Below are 14,339 nucleotides of genomic sequence, written 5' to 3' on the forward strand. Positions count from 1 at the left end.
AACAAATAATCAAAACATTTCAGAGATGGGGGCACCAAAAGTGTCTTTGCCCCCGGTGCTGAGAACCCTTGCTACGCCACTGCATCTACAAAAAAAAAAAAATAGGGTTAACTTTCATTGAGAAAAAAAAGTAAAAGTCCCACATGTAAGTTCTAAATTTCTTGGGTTTTGTATGCATTTTTATTTATTGTTATAAAAGTAACTAAAATGTTAGAATTAAAAACTTATTAGGTTAGATAAGAAAAATACTTGATAGCATGTTGTAATTTGTTTTAGTGTGCTGTTAGTTTGATGCTACATTTACACAAAGCTTTCCCACTTTCATAAGTTGCTCTGGTGCTACTCTAAGTGGCAGTAAAACAGTAAATGTAAATGACTGAGAAATCTGAATTATATTAGCTTTCACTGTAACAATAAATAGTGTGTAATTGTTTGTAACAATGATTAGCCATTCTAGGAAAAAAAAGGATAATTGAGATGTATTCCATAACTTTTTGTGATGATCACAAGGTCAGTCAAACGGACTGAGCTCCTGTACAGTGTTGGGATAGAGAAAATAACAGATAAAATATAAAATTTCACTAAAAAAACTTTTTATATTCATACTTTGTCTCTTATTTTCTCTACCCTAACACTAACTGTATTGAAATCATTCATTGTCAAAGTTGAAAAATTGGAAATAAAATAAAATTACTTCTTTTTTCTAGAATGACTGCAGATTGTAAAAGACAATTACAATTATTTATCCTAAACAGTCTCAGGTTTATGACAGTTTCACATCTGTTTTCATTTAATTTTATTCTTTTATTGTTCTTTTGAACTCAGGTGTATGCATGTGTGTGGCTTAATAAGTATTTTTTTTCACTGTGTTGATTGACCAAAAATAATTCCTGAAGCTTTCAAATAAGCATTATAAAGCAAAAAATACATCAGACACTAGATTAGAACATCCCAAAACTACTGAAGTTTATTTAGCTTTCTAACTAATCTATAAATTGGTTAAAACATTTTCATTACTGATTGGAACAGTGTCTTTAGTTCAAATATGTCAGCCCCTCAGTGGGTTGGTGGTAAGTCTGCTGGCTTACGATAATAAAAATTGTGTTTTGATACCCAGATAGCCTATTGTGTAGCTTAATACTTAACAACCAGACCAAACACATCAAACTCTCCTGGCAAATTATTGACTTTCACTACTAAAACAAAACAATCATCTGATTTATGTAGTGTAGAACTTGCTCTGCCTATTGGATATAAACATGTACAATAGCAGTATCAGAGAGAATTATAGACATTCTTTTATGGATGATTTAGGCAGAATTCTCATGATGAACAAACCAAAGTTGAAATGGACAGTAACTGCCTAATTCAGCAGGACACTTGTGTAGATAGTCTTGTAGAAACCAGAAGATACTTTGGGGCAAGAAGGAAAGAACATAAAGACTGCACAAAACTGATGAAAACACAGAATTCTTCCCTAACAGAACATCCAATGTGACTGGGCATAAAATAGACTGGTATAGCTTCAGATACATTGACTCAGGTAAATTCTGGAAAACAAGAAATATTAGAGAATCTTTCTACATAAACCTAATGAAATCATCATTAAACAGAAATTCAGGCCTTGAAATAGCAGTTTGTAGCTACCATTGGTTAAATCAGCATTTGGTTCACCAACCATATTATAAGAACCACTAACCAAACACTTCACATCAATCTCAGTCCTTCTAGATAGCATTTAAACCAATGCAAGTCTGATGCAAGCTGACCTGAAGATGAGAGACAGAAGTTTCTCACAATGGCCAGAGGGTTAAATTGCATTTATCATAACTAATGAAAATTTGCCAAATATTTTGTCCAACTTACCAGTTAATCCAGATCGTTGTAGAAATACACAAGAATTTAATATCAGCAAACTTTACTATTTTACTACTTATGATGCTATCAATAGCATTAACAGATTTAAGAAAAAAAACAAAAGCCCAATCATAGACAATCCTGAGGCTTTCCACTAGTAACATAGGTCAAGTTTGACTGGACTCCATTAATAAAAGTCATTTGCTTTTCTCACCCAACAACCTTACAGTCCAGTTAACTAGTCTTTCTTTAGCTCTTACTTATATGATTTTCCAAGATTAATCTTCTCCTTCATCCAGATGACAAGTAATATCTTCAAAAAAAAGTTAAAAGATCAGTAAGGCAAGCTTTCTCCTATAGAGAACCCCTGTTAGCTTTCTCTTAAAATTTAGTGTCTTTTATCAGACTACAATATGTTTTTACTACAGATGTAAGATCAACCGGCCTGTAATTTTCAAGGTAACTTATTACTTCCTTGAAGAAAACAAGAAATAATCTCAGCAACTCTACCTGGCCATCTATCTGTCTATTGACCAAAAATGAAAGAAAGAGAAGCTGGAATATCTAATCTAATCAAAAACATCTTAGATGTGAAAAAAAAAAATGGGGTTGAGTGTGCGACTTAAAGGAATGAAATCAAAATTGGAAGCCAAACTGATAGCTACACTTATAACATTGATAAGAATTTTACAGAAGATATTCATTCATTAGTTAGCCAGGCCAATGTTTTTGTTCAACTAGGAGCATGATGGAATTTAGATTAACAGTTTCTTGTCATCACCCCCATTTAATCGGTGCAGCAGTATCAAGCATCATTATTTATGCTAATTGCTTAAGCTAATATCATGTGATGCTAAATGCTCTTTCATTAGGATGATTTCATAAGATTTAGTAAATTTATGGTGAAAAGTTGGCATTGAATAATTAATAACTCTTCACCCGTATGATTCTTTTGGAACCTTGAGCAAGAAACTGCTAATCTAGTTTGCTTGGCTTAACCAATACTTATGTATCAGCACATCCTTTTACCTTAGAGTTTTGCTGCTCTAAATCAGCCCACTTTGATTTGCATGACAAAAAACTAAAAAAGATCCACTTTTACTCTTACAGCAATAGGCATGTACAAAACATTTTGTCAAATTTGAGCTGTTTCTGTTCAATAACTTTGCACATGTGACTTATATTTACACCAAATGAGGCTCGTAATTGTAAGTTGAAAAAATCCATAAGAGTTAAGTATGTTTTTCTATCAAATAAAAGTTTCCATACTTTGGTGTGAAGAAAAAATAAAGGAAGAAACTCAATCAAAATTCGAGATGTTATATCTTGGGTATTTCTTAATGTATTGCCTTGAAATGTGGGATGTGAAGTAAGGATCCAGTAGAGCACATCCACTGAAAATATTTGTTAGTTTGGACTACCACAGTCTGAGATAGAGAAGGTGGAAAATTACTAAACTATCACTCCTGTTAACCCTTTCCAGACAAGTCATGGGTCAAAGTCCATATCATCATGTTTGTTGACTCACATTCAAAATTTTATTAAACTCCTATTTCATGAATTTATGTCGATAAGTTTGGTTCCAAACTATAGATTATAATTCAAATTTTAGTATTATACATTATTCAATTTCTTAATTTAAATATAAATATTAAAAAAATGCAGTTAAACATTGATTTTTGTGTGTCACGTGGCAAGTTGAATGCAGCACTGGTTTAGACTAGATGTTTGTGATGTCAAAATACTAAGTTTATAGTTTTGTATGAATTAGGAACTCAAATTCCTGATATTAGCAAGCTACAATATAAAATAAGAACCTAATATATTTTCTATTTGCTGAGATATCACTCATGTAATGAATCAAACACAGTGGCCCCGCTCACCTCTTTCCATTTTTGGAAGCACTTCCTCATATACAGTTACTTCAACATATGACATGTGAATAACCAATCAAAAGTTCAGAATGTCCCCCTAGTGGCTTTCTCGGCCATTTTCACGTGTTAGTACTCCATCTTATTTATTTGAACCAAGATTTCAAGGAGCTAGGTTGCATCTTTAGTCTGCTCAAAATTACATATTTTATTAGACTGAAATACAGCTTAGTTACTAAGCTTTATAAATTATACTGGAATTCTATGGTATTGATATAGTAATTTATGACTTTTAGTTATTCAATTGCATATGTATATATCCTTCACGTGTGAAATTTTAAAAGGCTTGGCAACCTATGTCAATCAGCAACTGAATACAAAAGTCATCACTAGAAGAGATAATTGTTTGCTTTACTTCTTTATTTACTGTTCTATGTTTTAAGAAAAATACATTTAAGAACTTATTTCTAAATAATAATATTCTATATACATATATAATGTATAATAATTGAAAGTTGACTGTATTTTAGAAAATACTAGCCTACTAAACTAAAACACAATTAAGACAGGTCATCACTTTGTGAAGGCCAATTTTATATTATTGGATACAGTAACATGAGAGCACGTGTGCCGTGTCATTGTAACTTCTGTATTATTAGCCAGGCATGGCTGAAAGGTCAATATAATAAAAATAATATATATATATTTATAATGTTATGAGACTTAAGATATTTAGTCTACACATTTATGTTTTTGTGTTATAATTTGTTGTCATTCTAAAACGAAAGAAGCATGACTTATATTTATTTCCTAATTTCTCATGGTGTTTACAAGATTGGTCATATCTACCGAATCCATACAGAGAATCGTTAGTGAAAATAACAGATAAAATATAAAGTTTTTTTCCTAAGAAACATTTGATAACTATCTGGACATTATAAAGATTTTGCATGTGAAAGTTGAAAATTTTCTGATGCATAAAAGTATTTTTAATCTTAAAATAAAAATTACTTTGCATGTTGGATAGGCAACATGTGAAAAGAAAAAAAAGGCATGAGAAAAACATTGCTTAACAAACCTTAAGACTTAATAAAATATTTGATATTTTGCATATAAAAGCATTGTAATGTTTACTGATAATCTGCCAAATTTCGTTAACATAAGTTATAGCATAAAAATTATAACAAGATCAAAATGGTTATAAGTTCAGTCCCAGAGACTGAGCCCGTGCTGAAAGAGTTAATAACGTAATGTGTCCTGCAGCAGGTTGTTTTGGCCACACAACACACTACCATGTATCTTGATCTTTGACTTCCTTCAAAATTATTGAGCAAACTTCGTCTGATCTTGATTCATCTATTTTTAATCTCTGTCTTTGTACTGACCATCAGAGCCGAGAGATTAATCAATTACCTACAAGCATTGATTATGTTGATTAGTATCATGTAAAATAGTCATTTAATTAAAATTAAGATTAAATTGATTAATATCATGAAAATAATCTGCAAATAAAAATTAGTGTTTTCAATTATTATTGGTTTTGATTATACAAACGATCTGAGGATTTAAAATATTGCCATTATTAATTTCACTTAATTCAAGGATATTCAGCTCAGTTGTTTAGTTTCACAACTCACAAAAATAATCAACTAATTGAAATTAGTGTTTCTGATTATCTATATTTTGATTATTCCAGCTGTCCAGATCTCATGAGAATAATCAATTAATTGATTGTAATTGACTAAGGGGGCCAAAAATTAACCTATTATAACATTCCACTAGTCACCCAGCTCTAGTGAAAGTAGTATTTTAGTTGTTGTAAAATGCTTTACTCTGAAAAATTTATTATGAGGTAAAATAATAAATGTTTGTTTTTCAGCTGCAACATAGCAGCTCATAGAATGTCTCTGAGTATTTTGGGTTTTTTTCAATTACAATCTTTTAGTTTGTAGCTCTGTTATCTCTGGACCAATTTGAGATTTAATTACAGTTTTGGCCTCAGGAGGTCAAACCCTTTTGTTTGATGTACTTGACCATGCTTGTAGGTTAATTTACTCTAATCCTGCCTAAAAGAATTTTAATCTGAGGGTAGGTTGGTAGAGACCCAGATGAGTAATAAAATTTAATCGGGTATATGCACACCCCATGCTTGGTATTGTTGGTGCACACAAATATATAGCTAGTAAAAAGGAAAACAGTCTCATAGATTAATTTACTCTTATCCTGCCTAAAAGAATTTCAAGTGCTGCAGCTATTGAGGAATCCATCTTGTTTTTCTACTGCTTATGTTGTTTCATACTTAATAAATGGGGGACAAAGCACTTTAATTATTCTAATGTTTTATATTAAGCTGAAATAAAAACTTCTTAATTTGCATATGTGAGTGTCTTTGACAGCCACATCTTAAATGTATTGTATTCTCTATTAAATACCTTAATATAGCAGTTTGTTTCTCTGCATTGAATGTGATTATAATGCTTGAACCACAGCATATTACATATCACATGTTATCAGGATACAGATCTAAAGCTGTGCTGTTAGATCTGTATAACTTTTGTAAATTGACACACAATAATGACTTTAAAGAAGAGATGTCAGTATTGCACCATATTTACAAAATAGTTTTTTCTCTGAAAACTGATGTATCACTCGTGCGGGTAAGAAAAAAAAAGTGCTTAAAACTCATAAATGTAGCTTGCATATTCAGTAAACAGAATATCTTTCTGACTTATATACTAATAATTAAACTGGGCTTCTATTTGTTCTACTTTTTTTTCTTTTTTTTGTGATTACCTTAACTAATGGATATTTGATATTTTTGCTAGTAACAAGCTACACTCTTGATGCTAAGTTAGATTATTGCAAATTCTACATGTAGTGTAAATCTAATTCAGTGATGAATGTGTACAGTCTCTGAGGTAATCTATTTCATTGTTGTTTTTGTTTGGATCTTTAAAGCATTTTATATGTTTGTACAATACACTAGGAATCGGAGGCCTGCATGGACAGACAGGATTTTATATCATTTCACTCGGAATGCTTACGATCAGGTTTCATTAGACCTGGAACAGCATCATTATAAGAGCTATCCATATTATCTTCAGAGTGACCACAAACCTGTATCATCTGCTTTTAGCATTAAGGTAAGACTAAATTATCCTAAATTTATCTTCTTGTAGCATTAAAGTAAGTTTAATATATACTCTACTCTTCCTCAGCTGGTTTCCAGTGTTTTATTTATAATAAAAATTACAGATCCTGAAGACATGTACCTCCACACACGGAATAGCTTATTGTCCTCTTGAGTTTGTGCAATTTGCCAAATAGATTTGCAAGCCATTAGCCTTGTGAAAACTCCCACTTAATCTCACGTGAAACCACTTGAATTTGCATCACCGCATTATTACATAATCATGCATCAGAACTCTCCAACAGTAGGAGTGTGACATTTGCACTTGTGAATCTTCATTCTTTTCCTCAGTACTGTTGTTAACAGATGTATTTGAGTTTGCTGAGATTTAACCCTATTTCAGTTTGCAACTTTCACTTGATTTAGTTTAGTATGCTTAATATGAATTCACAGTTTAATGTTACTTCTTCTTTTTGCTGATGTGACTGAAAAATATTACTCACACTGAAGAAATTACCAACAGTTTGGTGGGAAGTTCTTCATCTGTGGAATTTGTAACAGCCATTGTCCAACATGTGGTGGGTTTCATGATGCAGCCAGAACCCTCTGCTTCAGTCTCTTCCCCCTCCTTTGAGACTGAAGTTGAGGAGGATGAATTTGAGCAATTTTTTTCTGCCTCCAGGTTGTGCTTTAGAAACATCCTTACCAACTGAAGAATAATCTGTCTTCCTCAGATTTTTGCAACTTTATTACTTAGGTACAGTTCTCCTCTGTCCTTTGTTACACAACCCTTCCCTTTGCAATTCCTTTGTTTTCCCTTTTCCCCAGACATTGCTGAAAATGTCAATTCCTTTCTTGGTCAACTTTGTTACTACAACTTTATGCCTCATCCCTCTCGCCTGACTGATTCCTATGTCCTTGCTTATGGTCACTCAACTTTCTCATTCCTTGACACCCAGTCTTTCGAGAGTCTCTTGCCAGTTTAGGGGATGGATTCATTATTAGCTGTTTCACTATCTAATTCCTAATTTTTCTGATTTTGAGCCTTTCTTACTACCCTTCTTAGATACCCCTCCTCCCTCTTTCTTATGACAGAAGCACTTCACAATTCCCTTATTGACTTCTCCTCTTTTATACAATGCCACATTCCACCTCCTCTGCCATTTCTCTTCTCACTTGGTTCCTTTGTTGTTGGGACCTTTTGGGAAGAGATACCCTATTTTTTCAAGTCCATCTTCCTCCCTCCTGGACCTTTGTGTTTTGGCCTTCTTCTTCGTCCTGAGGTGTTTCGGGGTGTCCCTGATACCCTTGAGTCATGAGCCAAAGTTGCTTACCGTCAATCTTCTTATACCTCCCCAGTTTCCTGTTTGTCCCAACCTCACTCTCCACCTCTGTCCCTCATACTGGCCTTTCTTCTGCTCCCTATTTAGTTTCTGTATCCCAGCCTTCCATCTCTTCCTGTCCTACTTCCATCTGATGTCTCATTCACCAGCCTAATCCCCAATGACCATCTAGTCAGCTCGGGACCTGTAGGAGCCCATTTGTTTTGTTTACTGCCCATAGACATATTTTTCTGCCAACCTGTGGGTTATTCAAGTTTTTTCCTCGTGGTCTTTTTCTTCATTTTCCCCCCCTTCCTCTTCTTTCCCATCATGTAGCCTTTCAACACCTTTTCAATATCTGGAGGGAGCAGTTTCAGATTTGTTGTAAAAACAGGCCATTGAGAGAGTTCACAACCAGTCTCCTGGTTATTACTCCTGCCTCTTTGTTGTCCCTAAAATGACCAAAGACTGGCACCCAATTATTGACCTTTCCTCCCTCGGTCATTTCTTGGCTGTCCCACATTTTTGAAAAGAGAATGTTTTTTTCTCTCTCTGTTGGTCTATCCAACCTGGCCTGTGGAAGATCAAGTTGATGTGTTGGATTCACTTCTCCACATCCTGATTACCCCGTCTTCCTGATGTTTTCACAGATTTTTCCACAGGATTGCATTTTCCATTGGGAATAGTGTCAGCCCATTATGTTTTACATCACATTATGCTAGCCTTTGCTCAAAATGTTTATGGTCTAGGCCTGTGTTTCAATTTCTATACAAACGCTTGATTTCTCCTTGCCCATTCTCGGAAAGCATCCTCTGAATGCATTTCCCTTCTTCTTCATGAAGCTGCTCATTTAGGTTGGCCCATCAAGATTTCCAAGTGCCCAAACTTACCAGACCTCAAGCATTTGGCACCAAAGTTCATGCCTCACCTTCAGCACAAGAATTTAAATCTCTTTTGGGAGCCATGGCTTCTCTGGAACCCCTCATTCCACTTGGCCATGCACATATGTGTCCCCTACAGTGGATGTTGTGTGGCCAATGGATCCTTTCTAGAGATCCACTGTCCTCACCAATCATTCTCCCTCCTTCTTTACTGCTCCAACACTACCTCCAGTATTCCCTTACTTACTTCCAAAATAGACATTCATCTCTTCAAGAATGCTTCTCTCTCTGGATGGGATGCATCCCTGAATGACTTTCTGACTTTGGGTTCCTGGAACATTGAAAAGTGTTTACTTCATGTACCAGAGCCTTCAAACTGCTTGCTGTCTTGTGGGCATGCTGTCATTTTCTTCCCCTCCTGATGGATCATTTGTAATGGTCCAATTGAACAATCCATGGTTGTGTCACATCATAATCTTCATGTGGACTGATGTTACAAATCACTGTATTCATCCTTTCTCTTACAAATCCTCCTCCTGCAGCCAAATTGTGTGCAGTAGAGTCGAGGTAAACACTATTTCTGGTCCATTCCATATACTACTATAAAATAAAATAACCACTACTCCCACAGCTAGCTTGCTGCCCATAGAGACTAATGGTTGGGGGAGGTATATTTAATGTAGTGCCCTCCTCTTGCAGATGACATTGGGCCCATAGAGATTGATGGTACAGTTGAGGTGAACACACCATATATATACCAGTTACGTATTACTGGCATGCCTTACTCCCAAAGCAGGCAAGAGGACTATAGTGACTGATGATCAAGTAGAGGTTATATTTTAATCTTACTGACATTATTCCACATACTGCTTTCCTCCTGCTGCTGGTATGGGGCCCATAGTGATTGATGGTAGAGGAGGTGAGCACACGAGGTATGGTCTGAATGAGCCCCAATATCACTACACATATTGACTGTCAGACAGCTTCTGTGCAAGTACTCAGATGGTAACTTACTTATTTCACTCATCCTTGCATCACATTTAAGGCTTTTCTGCCTCTTTTCTTCTTATATGCAGGTGAAGAGTATACCCTGGATGTGACAAGATGTGATCTCTCACAGGTGTGTCCTTATGGAACCCCTGCCATCAGGTATCACACCCCATTGGATTCTTTTTGAAGGTTTCTGAAGAGAGCTTATCTATGTAATATTAGCACCATCTGAACATGGGATTCTAGCTATTCTGTGTACAGAAGTAAGTATTCATTTTTCTTACCTAAAAATGTATTTCTAACAGATAATTTCCTCTTCACACACATTCCCATTCATCCTCCCTACTTTTTCAATGCACGTTTCTTTGTTGCCTCCTCAAAGAATGAGGATTCATGAGCACAAACATAGAGGGAATATTTATGCATGGATTTGTGTTGCACTCCTAATGGAGGGCTCTGCTGCATGATTCTGTTATGATACAGTGGTACAAGTTCATATGTTTTCATGTGAGAGTAGATGGGAGTTTTCAAAAGGCTGGTGGCTTGCAGATCTCTTTGTTAGATTGCACAAATTCAAGAGGAAAATAAGCTATTCTGTGTGAAGTGGTATTAATTGGAAATACAATTTCTATAAGGTTAAAAGTTACTATCTGATATTTTTTAGAAACATATGTCATTAAATTCATTAACCTCAACTTAAAGTGCTTGGGCATTAACATTCCAGGTCTTTTCTGAACCAAAAGAAGATTTGATCATTTTCTTTCCTGTTCAGAACTGGAGAATAAACACAGATGGAATTGCCTGCTACAAAACTGTTAGAGCAGATATTCACACCTGGGACTGGATAGGCTTGTATCGGGTAGATTGTACCATTCTAAACTTTAAATGTTTTTAAGTGTGATAAACATGGTAAAAAAATTGTATTTTGTAAATGAGACTTAAAAATTTCAAATTGATCGAGTTTTGTAAATGTTACTTGCATTCTAAGGTTTCATATACAATTAATTTTATAGATATTCTAGGCTTTTGATTTGCTTGATATCTGTATTTAAGTGCTATACATTATATTGATGTTTTAGGAGTTTGTGTTTTGTATTCATGTTTTTATGTTGTATTCATAATTCAATTTGTACATTGTTTTCAAGTTTGAGTTTATAGTATTTTAACTGCTCTTGACTTGTTTATTCTTTACAACTTATATCTAGTTTTCAGTGTTTTGTAGTATAAGCAAATTTCATTTTTCTTACTATTATAATTTGACTACTTCTAGGTACAGTTTAGCAGCATTGATGAGTATCTTTGTTATGTCTGGGCTTCTACTAAGCCACTTGTCATTTCATCATCAACACCAGAAAGTGAGGATTTGATTGTGTCAACTCAAGAAAGCTCTACTAGGGCCCATTGTGCCTGGCTACAATATCAAGTAACTTTTGCTGACCATAATATTCTTCTTCCTGGCACATACCAGCTGTTGTATATCAGCAGTAGTTTTGATAATGTGCTGGGAATGAGTGAACCTTTTGAAGTAAGAAAATTATATCTGTACTGCTTTCTTTACTAAACAGGTGCTTCTTATTGTTCATAAACAATTTTCAAATCTCTCTCATCCTTGTGTTACAAAGGAATATGTCTGAATAATTTAAAAACTAAGTTCTAGTAATGAATAACAAAGTGTTATTATCTATTGTATCAAACGCCCTTTGAATTCATTTTGAAGCATTTTAAAATTTTATTCTCCTAGTTATTTTAGTTTATACTTAAGATATTTCAAATATGTAGTGAAAATGCATTGATCTAGTTTGAATAATTTATTATGTTGAACTGTATTCTTATCATGTCCATTAAAGGTTTTAGGTATGGTTTTTCCATTAAAAGTGAAAGCTCTTTGAAAACTTTCATACATGTATTAAAGTCCAAAATTCAATGTATTCTTTCAAAGACAATGATTGTAGAATATCAATCAACTTATACACAAAACACACAGAAAACCATGTTTTTAAATATAGCATTTACAACATCATCTATTAATATTCCTTATTTAGATTCTCAGAGGATGACAAAGTCATGTGGTGAAGCACTGGATTGAAGAAATATCATTTTGGAGTCCTGAGCAGAATAATTCATGACTACGTAAGAGACTGAGGAGTATAGTGGAAATTATTTATAACTCTGAATACGAGCAAACTAACACCGATTACGACTGCAATAATTTCAAATGAGATGTACATTAATGAAGGCACTATGGTGGTGATAATTAATCATGAATTGAATATTTGTCATTATAATTACTACAGTTTATCTTGAAAGAGAGAGACAGTTAAACATCACCTGAAAGTGACCATAACATGTACAATATAAACTGCAAATATGATTTGAAATTTTTAGAGATTAGATTGTTTTGATTTGGCATTTAGGTATCTTCTCTGTTATCAATTTGTTTTCACAATTCCATTAAAATGTTTTATAATATGCTCAGCTTCTAAGAGTTAGGTTCAGTCTAATTCACTAAATACATGAATGATGACAAATTTATTTTTATATAAAAGTAATTATCCAAGAAATTTGAATATAAACAATTTTTTTAACTATAATGAAGTAGAAAACTGAATGTTAGTTACTGCAAGATATAAATAGTTATTATAATTTCTGCAGATATTTTCTACTTAAGAACTTACCATAATCATAGATACCATATAATAGTTTTCTAGACCATAAATACTTATAGTCATACAGTATTCGAAAACCAAACTACCATATGTTGAAACTGTAATTTTTAGCCATAGCACAAGGGATCATAGAACAGCTCCAAGTTTTTTTGTTTTTTTTCAAGTACAGACTTTTAGCTCATAGCTCCTTCATCCCTTGACCGATATGAGATCAAATTACAGTTTTGTACTCGGGAGGTCAAACCCTTTAGATTGATATACTTGAACATGCCCAAGGTCTCATAGGTTAATTTATTTAAATCCTGACTAAATGAATTTCATGTGCCGCAGCTATTGAGGATACCCTCTTGTTAAATTTATTCCTTGTCATTATGACATACCCATTGGGAATGCATGTAGTTTATAACTTTAAGTTACAAACTAGGCATCTTGAAGATTTGAAACAACTGATAGCCAAGTAGGTGTAATACAAACTATTAAAGTTCTAGCTCCAGCCTGTATTTTACAACTTTCTCTTTAGGCAGATTTTGTTAAACAAGACCGATGTCTGTAGGTTTACTTTCTTCTTAGAATTCTTCTCAAGAAGTCGATAAGCCGTCTTGATGTTGTTAAAACAATGGGTCATGGTTTCACTTATACAAAAAATACTAGATATATTAATCTTGCAAAAGTTTGGTTTTAGACAACATCTAGCAGTGTTTGACTCTCGTGAGCAGCACTTTGATCTTTTTTTAGAAATGAGTTTTAATTATTTCCTTCCGCAGCAAGGTCAGTTGTTTACTATGGGATGAACACAATGCAATATTAATGAGTAGTCCTTATAATGTTGGACCTTGCCATTTCATTACTGGTGACATTTTGTTGACAGCGATAATAACTTTGTGTAATACTTATACATTATTTCAAGTGTTTATTCATCAAACTTTATATATGATTTTAAGTGTTTATTGATCAAACTTTATACATAACTTTCAGTGTTTATTCATCAAACTTTTGTTAAACAAGACCGATGTCTGTAGGTTTACTTTCTTCTTAGAATTCTTCTATTCTCATTAACGCCTCCCACGAGCTAGATACCACCACCTGCTTACCCATACCTATAAATATCCACCAACAGTAATCACAATTCACACAACATTCAGCCTTGATAATGGATGCAGAATGCATTCGAAACGCGTCGGCCAACTCATCACTAGCTACAACTTTTAACACCTTGAGGAATGTAGTCAATACTTCCATCATTGTTGTGACATGCTTGGTAGAAGTAAGTCAATGAAAAACTGGAGCAATGTGGTCAGTTCTTCCATCATTGATGTGATATGCTTAATAGAAGTAAATCAATGAACAACTGGAGCAATGTGGTCAGTTCTTCCATCATCGTTGTGACACGTTTAGTTCAAGTAAGTCAATGAACATCTGGAACAATATGGTCAGTTCTTCCATTATTGTTGTGACATGCTTATTTCAAGTAAATCAATGAACAACTGGTATAGTGGATTAGTGATATTCTGGAAGAGGAGCTTTCATCAAGCAAATGAACTGACTGGCATGCTCACCATACTTAAATGCAATTGAACATGCGATTGGCATCACGAGATTTTTCCTCAAAACTGTGGTTGTGG

General features: G+C 34.0%; 1 protein-coding gene across 4 annotated transcripts in view; it reads left to right on the forward strand.

The window, feature by feature from the left end:
* The window catches only part of LOC106460629 (inositol polyphosphate 5-phosphatase K-like), a 40,149-nt gene extending 26,828 nt beyond the window's left edge, over positions 1-13,321 (forward strand). The window contains exons 10-13 of one of the 4 annotated variants that reach the window (XM_013920355.2): positions 6,715-6,871; positions 10,776-10,910; positions 11,322-11,576; positions 12,094-13,321. In XM_013920355.2, the coding sequence (XP_013775809.1) occupies positions 6,715-6,871; positions 10,776-10,910; positions 11,322-11,576; positions 12,094-12,108 (562 nt within the window). In that variant the 3' untranslated portion in view covers positions 12,109-13,321. Of the gene's footprint in view, positions 1-6,714; positions 6,872-10,137; positions 10,315-10,775; positions 10,911-11,321; positions 11,577-12,093 lie in introns of those variants that run through there. The other 3 variants (XM_022387390.1, XR_002610803.1, XM_022387391.1) reach the window with 3 other exon arrangements.
* Positions 13,322-14,339: the final 1,018 nt, after the last annotated feature.

The sequence above is a fragment of the Limulus polyphemus genome, unplaced genomic scaffold (assembly GCF_000517525.1).
Source record: "Limulus polyphemus unplaced genomic scaffold, Limulus_polyphemus-2.1.2 Scaffold806, whole genome shotgun sequence".
NCBI lineage: Eukaryota > Metazoa > Arthropoda > Merostomata > Xiphosura > Limulidae > Limulus > Limulus polyphemus.